Source organism: Sycon ciliatum, chromosome 4 (genome assembly GCF_964019385.1).
Source record: "Sycon ciliatum chromosome 4, ocSycCili1.1, whole genome shotgun sequence".
NCBI classification, from domain to species: Eukaryota; Metazoa; Porifera; class Calcarea; order Leucosolenida; family Sycettidae; genus Sycon; species Sycon ciliatum.
Genome location: NC_088646.1, coordinates 3,586,565 through 3,603,973, shown reverse-complemented (window position 1 = coordinate 3,603,973; position 17,409 = coordinate 3,586,565). Strand labels below are relative to the sequence as shown.

General features: G+C 48.9%; 1 protein-coding gene across 1 annotated transcript; it reads left to right on the top strand.

Annotated features, from left to right (window-relative positions):
- Window positions 1–344: 344 nt before the first annotated feature.
- Window positions 345–15,977, top strand: LOC135813947 (uncharacterized). Its single transcript, XM_065326992.1, has 6 exons — window positions 345–809; window positions 10,920–11,060; window positions 11,498–11,656; window positions 12,348–12,533; window positions 13,335–13,422; window positions 14,305–15,977. Exons 1-6 carry the CDS (start codon window positions 353–355, stop codon window positions 15,497–15,499), a joined length of 2,226 nt encoding a protein of 741 aa, XP_065183064.1. The 5' UTR covers window positions 345–352; the 3' UTR covers window positions 15,500–15,977.
- Window positions 15,978–17,409: the final 1,432 nt, after the last annotated feature.

The window sequence follows — 17,409 nt, the reverse complement described above, 5'->3', positions numbered from 1 at the left end:
TATGGGCAGTGAATCACTGCATACTGCATGCAGAATTACTAATCTTGAGTGACTTGAGTAGTTGAGAGGCTTCACAGCTGACTGTCTCTGACTCAGTGAGTGGATGTGGATCGGTGTACGCGTTTTTACCGTTACTATCCGTACCGTTACTGCTCTCTCTCTGTCAGTCTGCAGCTTCTGGTATGTGCCGGGCGAGCAATGTAATGGTACATGGTCATTGACCGTACTACTGTATGCTGCTTTGGCTGTTGTGCTTGTACTCGTACATCGCTGCTGCTTCTGCTGTTGAGACCGTTACTTGCTGGTTCTAGGCTACTGGTCAGCTCCATCAGTAAGTCGTTGTCGGATCTCAATGGTCGGGCTGGAGCTGTCAGCTGTTAGACCCACAGAGAGGGAGAGGGAGGAAGGAAGAAAGAGGGATAGAGGTGAAGGGTGCCAGAGGAGGCTGCTTGCCCGCTGGCCTAGCTCATGTTGCGAGTGTGTGTCTCTGGAATCTTCGCTTGCAGCGCTGACTGACCCGCAAAGGCAGGTCGTTCGCTGTTTGGCATTGGCCGTATGCGGAGACATGGAGGAGAGATGTCGAAGGAGACATGTGGTTTGCGATGCACACATTTCGACGTCACATCAGACAGCTAGTAGAATGTCTGCATGTAGTAGTGTTGTGATGGTGGCTGGTAGTTGTGCTGCTGGAGATGGTGGCGGTCGGGGATGCTGGGAACGGCGTTATTGTCGTTCAGGATTCGCAGCGTTGGTGCGCTGTTGGACGTGGAGGATAGCGCTTCTCCAAATCATGCTGGCAATAACTCTGGGTAAGTGAACTTCCCAGACCAGTGTGTAGTGCTCGTACTGCTTATGTACGTGCGTGTGTGTGTATGCGTGTGTGTGTGTGCGTGCGTCCTACTCTGCCGCCGTATCTGCATTTTGTTATTCGCCAAAACCTTGTCTTCTCTTCTCTGTAAAACTTAAAACGGCGCAATAGGCACCACAGGTCGTCCGTCGTTGACTTCTACGCGCCAAGGGCAGACGATGCTAAGGAATGCGCACGATGTGGTACAACTGTAGTTGGATGTGTGAGCGTGGCACATTGTTTTCTCTTCGACCCGTGGCGAAGCAAGAGTCACTGTGAGTGCTAGTGCTGGCAATGGACATTGGAAATGGGTCACGCCGGGTCAGTGGATGCTTGAGAAGACGTGATGTGAACACTATATCCGTGCCCCGTGTCCCGATTGAGACGCAGCTCTTTCGCCTGACTAACGATGCGTGGAGGACACTCTCTGTCTGCAAGACAACAACGACACGACGTGTATCCCTCGTGTCAGATAAACCACCGCAGCTTGTAATGAAACCTGAAATGAAACCTGTTCTACCCCAAGGTCGCAACCTAAGCTTTGGCCTTGATCAGCAAGTTCCCCAACATGAGGTCCTCCGCCAACCTTTAGCCTTAGCCTAGGGATAGATCATCATCATCATCCTGTTAGTGCGCGGAAAGGTTCAAATCGTGGCATGATTTCCGTGCATATTCTGATAATCAGTGATTACCATGAGCGTGACTGAAAAGGTTTCCCATCCGTGGACGGAGTGACATGATGTGCGAGACACCATCATGGCTAATAGTAATACTAGACTACCGACGTTACCCTCTGTCGCCCTCCCTGACGTATCGACACGAACTGCGCGTGTACACGTCGAAGGTATGGATTATCTGAGACGTTTTGTCGTGACACATTGATACGTGTTCACACCGTGAGCTTGTACTCCTAGACCCTGCACATAGCGATTAGCCGTCTAGTACAATAGCAAGTGACATCACCAAGCGTCGAGGATAAAGACCTTGGCACACAGGTCGAGGATAAAGACCTTGGCACACAGATCGGGGATTAGACACAGCCTCACAGGTCGGGGATTAGACCTTGGCACACATGTTTAGCTTGCCGAGCACCGCCTCTGCTGTCTGTCTGCTTGCTGGCCACTACCAATTGGAGAACAACAGACTTGTGACGTGCCATCAATGCTCGGCCGTCTCGGATAGCCGCATTAAAACATGGTATCTGTGCCGTGCTGTGTAGCGGTCTCTGCTTGCTTTCTATTCGCTATAACAGACATTGATGCTTGAAATGCCGTGAGGTGCTGACTTGCGTGTTATCTACTCTACGTTAGTAATGCATGACCATGTACATGTACATTGTAATGTTACCCTCCATACGCGGAGCGAAACGTTCCTCAACAGCGTTCCTGACTCGGGTCGTGATAATTAACTGTTACTGTATGATGGTTGATGACAGTTCATCTCCTCACCGTCACATCCATGATCCAGTGTGAACATGATTGCATTGTGCAAGTCCGTGAGGGGTTTCACTCGGGCCAACTAACTTAACCAGTCCAGTCTAAGAGATTTATTATCTTCTTTGCTTGCTTGTTGGGACGAACATGATGAGACGGGTCAATGCTCATCGTGATCGGGTATGGTGACTGCATGTTCCGAAGTTTCTTCCAGCCATGAAGTCGTCCATCTTACCCTTGCTCGTCCTCTCTACATCGTCATATTATAGTACATTGTGCATGTACACCACCCTGGCACCCGGTACCTGGCACTGCAATGGAGAAACGCTGTGTCGCAGTCAGTGTCTGGAACGGTGTGTGTTGTGAAGTGCCTTGTTGCCAGTTTCCCTTGCGAGATCCTCTCATGAGCTCCTCAGCTATGCGCTGGGCGCAGCAGGTGAGCTCGCAATGTGACTATTTAAGCAGGTGGTCCGCTTTCGCCCTTCATTCGTGCCACTCTCGCCGCCCTCGCCCGACATTCAAGAATGCAGTTTCGTTTCGTGATCAGTAGCATGCAGGCCGGAATATCAGCGCAGCAGGCACACTTTCCAGGGTGTTCGGTCTCGGCTAAGTGCAGTACACTGGATCAGCTATACCCGGCCAGGTGTACAACTCAGTATGTGTGTGTGTGGGGGGGGGGGGGGGGGGAGGGTCCGTGCGAGGGGGGTTTACGCCATGCGTGGATTACGTGGATAGATCTTGGTTACGTATTGCCTTGGTGGTGTCCGCGGTGGGCACGCCTTCTCCGGCAATGTGTATCTGCGTGCAAGGCTGTGGCTAAGCACGTGTACGTGTGTATGTTCTAACGTTATGAGTTGGAATACTGCTGAGTACTTTTGAAGTCTTTAGCTCAGCAGGATGCATAACAACGTTACCGGTTAGTAGTGATGAAGAGCGTAAGCTGGTCGTCGCGAATCTACGGTGCATTACAGTATGTGTGGGGAATGTACTCGGTGGCCTGGTACTAAAAAGTTAATAGATGCACAACACGCAGTTCTAATGTAATGTTCACATTACCCTTGAAGTCATGGCCTGTTCTCAAGTGCCTAGTGCTTGCTATTACCAGCAGACGGACATGTCGATACTACATCATGTGCACCGCCACTGTACAGACTGCTTAACACTCCAGAGTTCTCTATCAACTAGCTTGCTCTATTGTGCTAGGCTGACACCTATCCTGGGTCAGTGCAGGCAGCCTCCGGCTTTCCTCCTTCAGTCCTTGATGGGTCTCAGCTGATAGCCAGTAATGAGCCAGCTCTGTAGTGTGTGGTGTCTGCGACATGGCACCCAGAAAACTCACAGATTTTGAGCACGGATAATCACTGCGGACAATGGCATCACTTGTGTTCAGCTGTTCGAGTTCTGGTGCTGCTGCCTGTACCGTTAGACCCGCTACTGTTAAGCAGCAAGTAGTATGCCATAGCCCTCCATGAATGATCATGGCCTGGTCCTAAGGCGTCGTGGCATATAGACGCAGACGCAGACACACACACACACACACACACACACACACACAGACGCACGTGCACGTACACGTACACACACACACACACACACACACACACACACACACAGCACTCCTGAAGAGCTGACTACGTGTAAATTGTAAACGAAGATGATAGCGTCACCCAGGCTGTGGTAGCTACATGTACAATGTACATGGTGCATTGCATGTCTCTATGGCTAAGTAAGGGTGGACATTGGTGGTTTGACCATCCTGCCTTCTGACAGTGGCTTTTGGGCTAGTTTTTCGTCCCTCCTCTGTTGTTCACTTTCCTACAATGCTCAGTTTAGCTGTGTTTAATAGTACATGTGCAAAACGTTGCTGGATCGGCCATTGCTTAGGGTTGAAAAGCTTGTATGTACCGGGATTATCCTGTTGTGCAGCATTATGTCGAAAAGGTACTGGTACATGTAGTTGAGTGTGTTCAGCCTTCACGGCTCCAGAGGCTCTGCTCCAGAGGCTCTGGCCACAGCCTACAGCCTTAGCCCTACATATGGGACAGGGTTCCTCAGTTCCTGTAGACAGTTAGGCCAGTCACCTTCCACCCAAATACCCTCCGGTGATGCTGGAACCTGGGAGCTAGCAGAAAGAGATAGAGGGAAACTCAGACCCAGAGACACTGTTCTCTGAGTCAAGTCAGCCGGTGGTGGCGATGGCGCTGCGTCGCAATTCCGATTACTAGTAGTAGTTGCCGTCCGCGTACATCCTGGCATACACGCGGAACTTCTCAACTGTGACAGGCAGGACGGACCTTGGGGCGGTGTCAATCAAGCAAGATTGTAGTGTCAACTAACCCAGGGCTTGCGGGAACACCCCGGGACCTTACTGGCGGATGCAACCTTTCCTTTGCAAGCTGTGTAGCAACTACAATACGATTGTGGTAAATAATTCTTTGCCATATCGAAAGCAGCAGGGAAGCGTTGCGTAGCTATTCTCTTAGATGGTTGTGTTACTTGCATTTTCTACTGCAGACTTTTTTGTCGATTACTGCGGAACCAGCTAGTCGCGACGTCTCTCAATCATGTACCAGTACACCTACACTACTTATACTCGAGTAAATTTCACGTCTCTGCCTCCAGTCCAGACTCTAGAGACTAGTCTGACTCCATAGTACATTTCAGAATGAGCATTGTGTACCGCAATCGTGTCATGACCTCGGAAAAGAGCATCCATTCAGCACATAGCCTCCACCAAGAGCAGATCAATGCGATTATTCAATTATGTACAGATCCTTGGGGGCCTGGATTTGCTAGTACTGGTGACGGGCGATTTGTAGCTCTGCGATTCAGTTGGCCAAGCAGATACCCATGGCTGTGGCGTGTCGTGCTAAAGAGAGGAAGAGCACAAACACTCGTAATCGTATGCGAGCGCACTGACTGTATGTTGAAATCCGATACACCACATAGAGTGTTTATCTGGAGAAGACACAGCCAAGCAGAACTGGACCCTTTGCCCGGTGATATCCGTAAGCAAAATAGCAGTGTTCGGCGGTCAATAGTCCTTGCCTCCCAATCCCATCATAGGATATCAAGACAACATGACGGATGTAAGGGTAAAACATGTGTACGTGTAGCGACGATGTAGTACCATCTCCATGATCTCAGTATCTGCTACTCTCTCCCCATACATACACCCACCTAACCCTAACATTGACACTACACGCATTATATAGCGGGTTTAGGCTTTCTTGCTCCTTGTCACCCACTTCAACAGAAGGCTGCTAGCGCATGCTGTTCTAGTGCTGGACGGGCCTGCGCCGCCGCGGATCTCATTTCTGTGCTCAAGCTGGTGTTGCTTTATCCCGGCGCTTTGCACACGCAACAAACCCTGCTGATCACCAACACCGAGTCTGCGAGGGAAACTTAAAACCCGCTCCACATCACTGACATCAGTCATGCAGCATGCGTGTGATTTGGCCGTTGGTTTTCCAAGTATTAGTTCCTTCCTTTGCAGGCGTGCGGTTAGGTTTCAAGTGATGGTCGCATGGCGGGCGATGTCAAGAGCGCTGTACAGTAGGTCTTTCCTTCGCGTCACCCTTCTTCACGCGATGTGAAGGAGATCAATGTTCAGCGCAAAGCTCAATTATTAATTTGCACTCACGGCGATCTTGTTCACACGTCTAGCACAGCTACCCACAAGGAATCATTCGTTTTAGGATCAGTGCGTCGTGTTAGCAATCAGTCGCTTGGTAATCTTCTAACAGTTAAAGCTGTAGTAATCGGCCTGTCGACGTGTACGACTACTGTCTACGCCAAGCCAGTGTCAGCGATCATCAGCATGTTATTAGCTATGGTGCCGGGTTAGCGACCGGTCATGGTCTAGCCTCTCTCTGTTGCTCTATCACTATCTCAGTCCAGACACGTTGTTGTGGTCTTGAAAGGCAGCGATTAGTAATTATTTAAATCATAAGATGTGCCGGGTGTAGCTGAGCTCTGGCCACACAAACATAGATAGCAAGTAACATTATCCCAAGGTGACTCGCAGAACAGCGATCGATCAGCCTACGCGCTGCTTTTGATCAGAGATCGACCAAGTGTAAATTTGGCTGCACTTCCTGCTTGCTGTGAACTGGTGAAGGTTGCTTCCCCCTTGTGGTCGCTGGAGACGACCTACTCGTTTCAGCTGACTTCCTGCTTGGCCATTCGTTGCAGCTTGTAAAGGCTGGCAAAGTCGTTGTCTCTTGCTGCTGTCCAGTACAAAGCTGAAATGTGGATTGCCCCCCCCCCCCCCCCCCCCGATAATTATGTGGATTGAGTGCAAGCAGCTGATGTCGATCCCCGTACTCAGCCAGACTGATGCCGTTGCTGGTTGCGCTTAACCAAGAGTACATAACTCTTGGCCTAACTAATCTTATTAGGATGGATCACGGAGTACGTGCAGACTGTACAGCTAGGTTAGCTGCAGTAGAGGGAGGAAGGCAGCAGCACCCAACATCCCACATCCCCATGTTGATTGAACAAAACACAGAGCAAAACAAGCTGCCAAAGTGCTTGACGTTCAATTGAATTATTTGCAACCCTGTTACACGAATAGTTGTAGGGGAGTTCCCAAGAAAATGTAAGATACAATTGCATAATGTTGTTTATTCTGAGAGACGAATCACCAGCAGTAGCAGCAGCAGCAGCATGAGGAGGAACAAAAGCACAGACGAGAAATCAGCTTGTGGCCATGATGCGTGCACAGTCAGAAGGTTCCAGTTTGCCCTGGATCAACATGGACTTGGTGGAAGAACCATGCATGCTCTTCCGCTTCTGGTGCCAGCGAGCGAGATGGCGTCTGCTACCGTTTTTCTTGTAGCAGCCTGTGACTTGAGTAGTGTGTCCGTGTGTGTGTGTGTGTGCGTGTGTATGTGTGTGTGTGTGTGCGTGTATCCGTGTGTCCGTGTGTGTTTTGTCCTTCAACTTTGTCGACTCGCCCATACAGTCATTATGTTCGGAATTGTGATGGTATCCGTAATCGTGCTGTGAAGCTGAGACCATGTAGTGCACCAGCGTCGATACGCGGCAGTGCTAGTATAGTGCAACGTCTGGATAGTGGACAGGCTTCCATTTCATTGTGTAGATCTACATGAGAAATTCTGTACGCGTATACATGTGTATCGAATTGTGCGTAACTGTCTCAGACGTGACAGGACAATCGGATCTACCGGATTGACTGTTCCGAAATAACTTTCGCCCGATGGATGGGGAGGCAGGGAGGCGGGTTTGTAGTCTAGTTGCACCGGCCTGCAACGATAATGCAGCTCACTTTGGAAGGTTGGAACGCTGGAACGTTGGAGCGTTGCTGATGGCAATGATGATGATGATGATGAACCTGTTGCTGATTGGGATGTGTCGCCCGAGTGTTCCCAGCCATAACAGAAAACAAAAGCTTGCTAGCTCATCCGGCTATTTGCTGTATGCCTGGCGTGTGTACAACGCCCTTAGAGCTTAGACTAGTTAGAGCTTAGGCCTCCACTTCATGTTCTGTGTTCTGGGACAGGACAAGAGGCATCTTCAATCAGCTTTCTCCTTTAGATCGTCAATTACACTTAGGCTTGGTATGCATATGGTGCTATTGAGTGCGTGCGTGCGTGTCCCGACTGGCTCTGCCACATGCTACTGACACTGGTCTGAAAATAAGAGCTCCCTCAGTCGACTCTAGCTCTGCGACCTGATCCATCGCGATATCGGTGTCGTGCATTTTAGCAGTGTGGAGCCAATGACTGTGTAGTGATGGTTGTGTAGAAACGGTATAATTCATTATAACTTAAGCTATCCACCTGCAGTGATTACAGGATACCAATTCAAGGTTCTTCTGTGATTGCATACCCCGGTATATACAGGTAGTTATGTAAACGCTGCCCATCTGCAGACAGTGTAGATAGATCATTAGGCCACAGTGAACAACACTGTCAACAGTCGTAGATCTACACATGTACTCCCCATACCGGTGTGTTAGTGGGTCTTCTGCTCTAGATTGGCCAGTACGAAATAATGTGATTTGCAATTGGTAATCGTCTAAGGAGGCCCTCGTCTAATTCTCCAGCGTGTCACTCCTGCCGGGCGTGGATGCAGGGTCGCTTCTTCTTTCGGTCACGGTGGTAACAGAATGGAATCCTCCCCACTAGTGTCTAGAATCATGTCACGTGGTGGTGTCTTGTCTAGGAAGTTCTGAGGGTATTGTTGGAGTATGTGTGTTGTTGAGTAGCCAGTAGCCATCGTGAGAATACAGATTTGAAACATCTTGGTCACAGACAGTGTAGATCTACACCAGAGTGCCCCACATTCACCCGGTATGTGTAAGGCTCCCTGGCCTGGTGCACGCACTGTTTCTAGTGTTTGTGTTGTGAATCTGAATGACCCAGCCATCCCCCTGAACGTGACACACATTGATACCATGGATACGAGCTGTGGCTGTTTTAAAACTGTTACAGTGTTAGTAACTCTACATGTACTGGGTGGGTAATGTAACACACGGACGTACGTGGACACAGCCTGTCACCGGTTTGGAAGTTAGTTGGAGGTGCATGTCAGTGTCTGAGTGCGTGATCCATGGTGTCGTAGCCTCCGTCTAGTATGGTGTCTATGGCACAGTATAGGCTTGTTGTGCACTGCCCTGCCCAACCTGTCTAACTGCCATTGTACATTGTTGCATGCAATAATTGTCTTTGGACCTGGGGATGTGTCTTGCAGCCCGGTGAGTGGTGTCTGTGACTGCCAGCGACTGCGTCACCCAGTGGCTCTGAGTAATAGTTAGCACTGCTATGCATCCTGCAGCCATGCAGGCAGCAAGAGACGGGAGGGAGACCTACAAGAGTAGAGTCTGGCAATAGTGTGACGTCTTCATTAGTTTGTGATCAGCTACATAATTGTCCACATACCGGTACAACTTACAGAGTCAGTCAATACACATGCACAGGACAATGACTGTAGACCACCACAGCACGGTCACCAGTACATCACTGTGCCAGACTGATACTTATGATGAGGTACAGGACTTTACATGCACGGCAGCTGCTGGTATTGAAATAGTCCAGATAATCGCTTGTCCATGTACATGTGAATTACATGATTGAGTACATTTAATACATGATTGTATTACTGTATTAGCAGATCGTCAGGTACATGTACATGTCCAAACACGTCGCTAAAAACAACGTACATCACGGTACATAATAGTGACCAGTTCAAAACTACTTAGAAACCCAGCCACGTGGTCAGGCGTTAGCCAATAACCACATCATCGTGGCTAAAGCGAGATACCCATAATGGCCTCCAATGCTTTAATTTTAAATTAGAATCGTGGGACTGTCCTGCTCAGAGCGGGATGCATGGTTCACTGGACAAATTTTCGGACATGCCATGATGATGAATGGAAACCATGGCGATACTTAAATACATCATGTCTACTCTAGAATTGTAGAAGTGATGTACATGTAGCCTTGTAGCCTTGTAGCAAGAGTCATGTACACTTGCTTGTAGTTGTAGGTGCTCCGTATGTCTGACCAGCACTGTCAGTAACCTGAGAATGGCTACCGTAACAAGGTTTGAGGAAATCTACAACGTGTAACACTTCCGTGTAGCCTGTCATATTGCAATACGTGCTGCTGCTGCAGTGGAGGGGTTGTGCTAACAGAATCCCACAATTTAAGTGCCTCTTTAATAATAGTCTTTATCAAAGAGCTGCATTCCACCCTGCCCTGAAAGAAAATTCTGCAGTTGCTAAGTGAAACTTTGCAAAGTACACCATATCCACTTGAAAAGTGATTGAGTTGTTCTGGCATTGAGTTTTCTTGATGAGAACCTGTACATTTACATGTACACCACTTAGTGGCCAGACCATAAGCACATTCCAGTTTAGGAGAAGTTCTTGGGAATCGGCCAGTGCTAAAAGTTCACTGTATTTAACCCCCCCCCCCCAAGCATGCTGTAGTCATGGTTTGGAAATAACCGCAATACCATGATTGTCTGTGCTGAATAGAGCTGCTATGTTTTGTAACTGAGATGTGATTGGGTCCGCAGCCTGTACACATACACACACATACACACACATACACATACACACACACACACACATACACACACATACACATACACACACAGACACACACATACATACACAGACACACACACACACGTGCACACAATGATTGACCAGGCAGGTACAAGGTGCAGAGATACGAATGACAGCATCGTGGTATCCAATCCGAAACCTAGACACACTGGGTTCTTTAGGGAAACCGTGACCACAATGTCATGTAGTATGTCACTGAGTATGTGTGGTTAGTCGTATTGATCACTTGAAGAATACAAGTGTGAACAGTATTCCACTATTAGGACCCAGAGGCATATTCGGCGAATAAACCCTGGTTATGCAAAGGGGTACATGTATTTGAAATTGATACGTTGCGTTAGAGGAAGTGGAGGGTGTGACATCAAACGGTGGAGTGAGCTAATGCATGTAGATTACGTTATTGGTGTTGTTTTGTCTGCTGCAGTCTGCGCTCTTTACGCGGCATTCTTTCTCGCTTGATTGAAAACCCTGGTTCACATCAGAACTCAACTTGACGGCTCACCTGTCATGTCTGGCTTTCTTTGTTGTATACCTTCTCCAGGGAATTCTGGTGTCACGGCTGAGCAATGTGCAAAGGATGAGTTCTCCTGTGACAAGGGCGGCTGTCTGCCCCGCTGGTATCTCTGCAATGGTCACGTAGAATGCCCTAGTCCGCAGGACAATAGCGACGAAACCAACTGTCGTAAGTCGCCGTGGAAGGTTTCCAACTTTTCATGATTTGGAGTTTGTTGCATACAAACTGAACTTTAATCTGTCTATTGTCAGGCTGCTGTGCCCTTGGTCGGTATGGCCATGGGCTGTTTGTCACCCTCTGGTGCATTATTTTAGTTAGCTCTCGCATGGTGCTAGCCAAACATGTATGAACACATGCCCAGGGCATTGTTGTGTAGCTTGTGTATGTATGCCAAGGTCTCTGTGTGTGTGTGTGTGTGTGTGTGTGTGTGTGTGTGTGTGTGTGTGTGTGTGTGTATGTGTATGTGTGTGTGTGTATGTATGTGTGTGTGTATGTGTGTGTGTGTTGTGTGTGTGTGTGTGTGTGTGTGTGTGTGTGTGTGTGTGTGTGTGTGTGTGTGTGTGTGTGTGTGTGTGTGTGTTGTGTCTTGCTATTGTGTCTGACAGCGAGTATGCTGAACTGTGAAGGTGATGGCGGTGTGCAGTGCAAACACCTGAACGAGTCACGCTGCTGGCCACAAGTCTACCGCTGCGACAACCACACCGACTGCGATGGGGGTGAAGACGAGGTTGGATGCGATGTCTGGACAATGTATTTGACTGAAAGTGAGTTCTCTCTAAACGTATTGGAGCTTTGGCAAAGAAGTAACAGCTCTGGGGGGGGGGGGGGGGGGGGGGTCGGGGCAACTTCCGATCTGGCTAATCTATGTGATACACATACCCCTCACCCCTGACAGGCTAGTCCTCAGCCCCGGTGACAGGTGGGCTGGTGGTGTGCATCTGTGATCTCGGGCATGTATGTAAGCGAAATGAACCTCATGAGTTTACTTGGCAAGTGGCCTGGGCCAGCCAGCCGTGATCTCGGGCACCTCGATCCGAGATTCTGGCTGGCCGGTTGCCAGCTCGTTTGACATGTAAACGCACAAGGAGTTTTGGTTTGCCTATACCAGTCATACCACTTCTAGGCATGCATGGCTCACAACTGTTGTACACTTCTACAAGCCACATGCTAATGTATGACCTGGTGCACCTGTACAACATAGAATTGGATATCAGAAAGAAATTACAAGCAAGCACTTGGTTGGTACATGGGTGCAGAGATTATGAACCGGCATGACTGTTATGTTTTTCATTAATTTCCACTGCATGCTGGATAGGTTATTAGAGTCACCACCTTGTTGAATGTGTTGAATGTGTTGTCTGTTGTGCATGTGCTCGAGTGGATAAAAATGTAAATGTTGCTTTGCCTTCCCATTCCCGCTGCTGCTGCTGCTGCTGCTGCTGTTTCACTATACAGCGTGCCGTTGGTCCGAATGGTCGGAGTGCAGTTTACCAACATGTAACTCACAGAGCAGACACCCCAGTCCGCTCAGCATGCAAGAACTGCTCCTCGCCGAGTTCACCGATGACTGGATACCCTGCTCGGAAGCCAACCAAACGCAGTCCTGCGTACACGTGGCGTGCAGCAAGAAGGACGGCGTAGGTAAGCAGTAGGTGCAGCAGCAATGCCGCAGCAAGTAGCACAACCATTACCATACTGTGTTGTCATGGCTACCAATGTCTCTTTTAACCAGCAGTCTTTGGAAGTTTGAAGCTCGAAATTGGTCATGTTTTTAGAAATCAACATCACACTAGGTAAGAACTCAGTTGGTGAGCCAAGGATGACAGTAGGCGTTCAACGATCGATACAATGTAGACTCCGGTTCCGAGATGTGTTTTCGGTTGTTTGACTATCTTTTGACTGGCTTGCATTATTATTTTTTTATCCAGACCTGAACACTTGCCCTCCGCTCTTTGTACACTGTTTCGCATAGTAACCAGATTGAGAGATAGAAACAGTTTAGTCAGAACAGAGGGCAAGTATTTGGGTCTGGACACGAAGATGAGGCCATCGGAGGTGCGTCGCTAAAAATAATCTGATTATTTAGCTTATTTGAGATATTTGAGATGTATGGCATTGCATAGCATCACAAAAATGCCATGGCTTGTCAATTTCCTACTCAACGCAAAACATAGACAATGATGTCACCTTAATGCTACACATTCTGTATACTCTATGCACAAGTAGATTTGCCTGTAATGCTTGTGTGTGTGTCACTGTGTGTGTGTGTGTGTGTGTGTGTGTGTGTGTGTATGTGTGTGTGTGTGTGTGTGTATGTGTGTGTGTGTGTGTGTGTGTGTGTGTGTGTGTGTGTGTGTGTGTGTGTGTGTGTGTGTGTGTGTGTGTGTGTGTGTGCAATTGTGCTTGAACATGACTGTTCATGGAACATCTCCGGCTTTGCAGGATCTCATGCAATTGTCCTGGCTGCCATTGGCGTGCTCGTAACTCTGGTGGTGCTGGGCTGTGTGCTGGAAGTTTTCCTGCGCCGTCAGTAAGTTATGCAGATACTGAGCTGCTCGTGCATGTGCACTATGCAGACACTGAGCTGCTCATGCATGTGCACTGTAGTGGACCGTTGAGCTACAATAACGTAATTTCACAAAAAAAATATTAAAAGGGATACTCCAAAGGCCAGAGCCTATCGAGGAGGTTTCCACCGTGAAAAATATGTAAATTTGATGCCAGAAATGTGCAGAATTATACACCACCGTGATCATGTGAGCAGGATGAAGTGAAGTGAAGTCTTCACACTCACAGCAATGTAAAAATGATACTTTTATGTGCACTGTCAGTGTTGTCAGTGTTGTCAGTGTTCCATAAGCCCCAGATCTTGAATACATGTACATTGGCAAATGAGTCTGGTGAGCTGCTTCCATCAAGGCACCAGGCTGTAACGAGGCCACTATGCTGTAGAGCGCCTTCTTCTACTTTTCTGACTAAAAAATCTGTCTGCGACCGTATGGAGAATGACGGTCAGCGAATAGATTCTGGGTATTCTAATAATACCTTGGAGTGTGTGGGTACAGCGAGGGTTATGTTCCACCACCCTGTGGAGGTTTGCAGGAAGGATAAAAGGTTCACATCCTGACCCTTCGCAAATTTTTAAATCACCACCAACGTCTCTGTGCATTCACTGCATTTATTGGGAACAATACAGTCATAACCCAGCTAAAGAGCTTAAAAGCCGCGACTGCCTTTCTTATCGTTAGCCTGTGTAGCAGTTCTTGTTACGCTAACTGTGCAGTGTGCACTGTGCACTGTGCACTGTGCACGCCGTGAAAGTTTCTTGCTTTACGGTATGCCTGCCTGCAGCTTCATTAACACTTCAAGTACATAATATCGCCATGTCTGCTCTTCATTCAATGTGCCGTAGGATGAAGCGTGGCACAAAGTTGGTGAAATCCGACTCCGAGCCATCATCCAACACCACGAGCAGTGCCGGGCCACTGCACTCGCCGCAAGAATCCCTGACACCGCAGGGCATACTCATGGCAACGTTGACAAGGAATGGCTCTCTGCCGTCGCCGACCGACAATCCTGCACACCAGCTTCAACAGCGGCAATTGCTACAGCACGCAGCACCGCAGCAGCCCACATGCGGTAGCGTCGCAGGTGGTAGCTTCGTGACAGCTGAAACGACGCTCGACAGCATCACTGAGGCAACAGCGGAAATCCGCCGTTCACTTGCAGAGGCCGTCAGTAACCAACGGTCAGAGGAGCACGAACGGTATGTGAAGAATCCCTCCTATCAATCCGATATCAGCCTGGTGCAACGGGAAAGGACCTCGGAACGACGGCTCCTCTTGAGTCCGATTCGCCAGCAGCAACACTCGTCTCCCTCGGACGTCAGCCAGGCTAACGGAGTGATTGCATCTTGCACCACCATCTCCTGTCCACTGTGCTTTGGCTACAACCCGGGCGAATGCTGTCATATGGCGTACGGGTCCTTCTCCAATGCTGCAACTACTTTGCAGCCACATGGCAAGCAAGTGTTGCCTGGCAACGCTAGTAGCATCAGCAAAACACCTGTGGTAGCAATAGGCGATGATGAGAGGTACAGAACCATTGTATTACAATCCGCCGAGCAATACCATCAGATACAGGACACGAAAGATGAATCGTCTGTTGTTGCCGATGAACGACGGTCAATACCGGTTGCCACCTCCGGTGATGACTGCTCGGCAATATATGCACCAACTCCGTACTCTGCGGGAGCACTGTCCGTATCATCATGGCCGCAAAGTCACCGTCGCTCAGTTCAACCTGATCAGTTGAGTGAGGGCTGTCGCTTTCTATTACTAGCCAATGCACTGAAGACGGGTACCGTGAACGGCATTGGCACCACCAGTACTCCTGGCGGTGCTGCACTCGACGATGCATTATGGCGGCCAATTGCCCTGGAGAACCACAGCACTGCCTCGTCCAAACATGCTCGATCCCATGCGCCTCTACCGTGCAGTACGCCTGCATCAAACATTGACGTGCACAGCTCCTCTCTGGAGGAGAACGCGCCTTGCAATGGATTCTTTGGCCACGCACCGCAGCTAGCCGTTAGCGGAGCAGCATAGGCATGCGTGTGCGTTGCTCATTCTCAACCACTGGCAAGTCCAGCCACCACCACCACCATTCGTCACAGCCACAACTGGAACTGGTGGACTCCATTCCACTGATATCCCAGTACGAGTATTTATCAATTTAGCGCCTAGTACCTTGTTTTAAGTCTTTATATTGACCCGTAAAAGTTCGACATACCCCCGTTGAGTGTTTCACCTTGAGATCAAGACTAAAAAAGAAATAAGTAAACCCAGAAGGAGTGCAGGCACTGGTGTCTGTATGCTCTTTGCTGGTCTATATTGGGTATTTGTTTTCTTCCTTTCAGGTAATTCACCGATAATTGTCTAAACTCTATTCGTAATTAAATTGGTAGCAATGCATGCGATCATTAAAAAAGGTCTGCACAGTGCCCGTGCAACGGTTGCTTAGCTCATGTTTCTCTCCAGTGCTACAGCTATCACTGATAACAATGTCACAGCTATTATTGAATCACTACTAGGTGTTCTGTGGTGGTGTCGATGTGCCAGTTGACCTCGGTCGCAAGGTTGTATGTAAAGCGGCCAGTGTGGGATCTAGGATTAGGGTCAGTTGGGTAGAGGTAGCTGTACCTGTTATGTGGTGGTGTCTCTAACTCGGTGTTATCCTCAGACCTGGATCGCATGGTTGTGGGCAAAGCCCAGTGTAAGTGGCAGTATGTCCAGTCTGTGTGGGATCTAGGATAACCGATTAGGGGTCAGCAGGGTCAGCAGGGTGTACAGTGTACTGCAGCTGCAGATGAGTCCACATGATTGTAGAGTCTACTACTACCGGTACATGACATGTAGTAGTAGCATCACCGTCTTCTGAGCTACCTTATACCATGTTCTACACCCGGTACCCGCGGCTTTGGGTTAGTTACGGCGATCTGAATACTAAGAAAGGTTGGCTCCCCACACCGGAGCTCGCGCTATTCCGCCGACTTTACTTGACACTTGACTGACTCACGACTGCCATCCAGAGCACACGAGACGTCCATCGAACCTTCGACTCGGCAAACCTGCAAGAAAGCACCACTCCCTGCTCAATACACAGTGTTTCGGGGAATTCATCCCTCATCAGTTGAGCTTGAGTAGGCTGAGGAAGATTATGCCTGAAGAGCACCACTTATATAGTGCTCTCCAGGCACAAACATCACCAGGGATACAAACTTACAGAGACGCTCCGCTTCCAGCGCGACAAACACCTCGTGAACACCAGATAGCAGCGTGAGTCAGTGTCGCTCCTGGACGGTGAGACAGACGTCGAGGACCCTCGGTCATTCGCAACGCTGTCACCTCCAAACCAACTAGTCGCAAGCCCGCGCTGGGCACAACAGTACGAAGTAGTGGTTGCGACTTCGGCGATGATTTGTAAGAAAGGTTTGCTCCTGAATAGCGCGAGCTCCGGTGTGGGGAGCAAACCTTTCTTACAAATCATCGCCGAAGTCGCAACCACTACTTCGATCTGAATACTAGTACAACAAAACAGAGAGGTTCCAGGCTGTCCAAGAGAGTGCTCAATACCGAGTGGTAGAGCTGCTTCAAACAATAGGAGGACAGAGAAAGTGTTTTTACTCCGAGTTTCACGCACTAAGCGATCATCAGAAAACAGTAATGAGAAATCTGGGTCAGTATTGGTTTATATACTCACAAAGCAAAGTGTAAATAGCTGCAGCATGGCGCACATCTAAAAGTTGTGAATGGCGGCAGTGCAAAGCGTGAATGACTGCATCATGAGGCAAATCCAAAAGTAAAAGTGTGAATGACAGCAGTGGTGAAAGGTGACAACCACTGGAGCCGGTTGTCTCTTACTTAATTAGGTGATGGCTGTGGATGGTTTGAAGTTCCGAAGGTAGTACCTATTCTCGTGGCGACACTTTGACACAAGCTCCTTTTGTTGAGAGAGA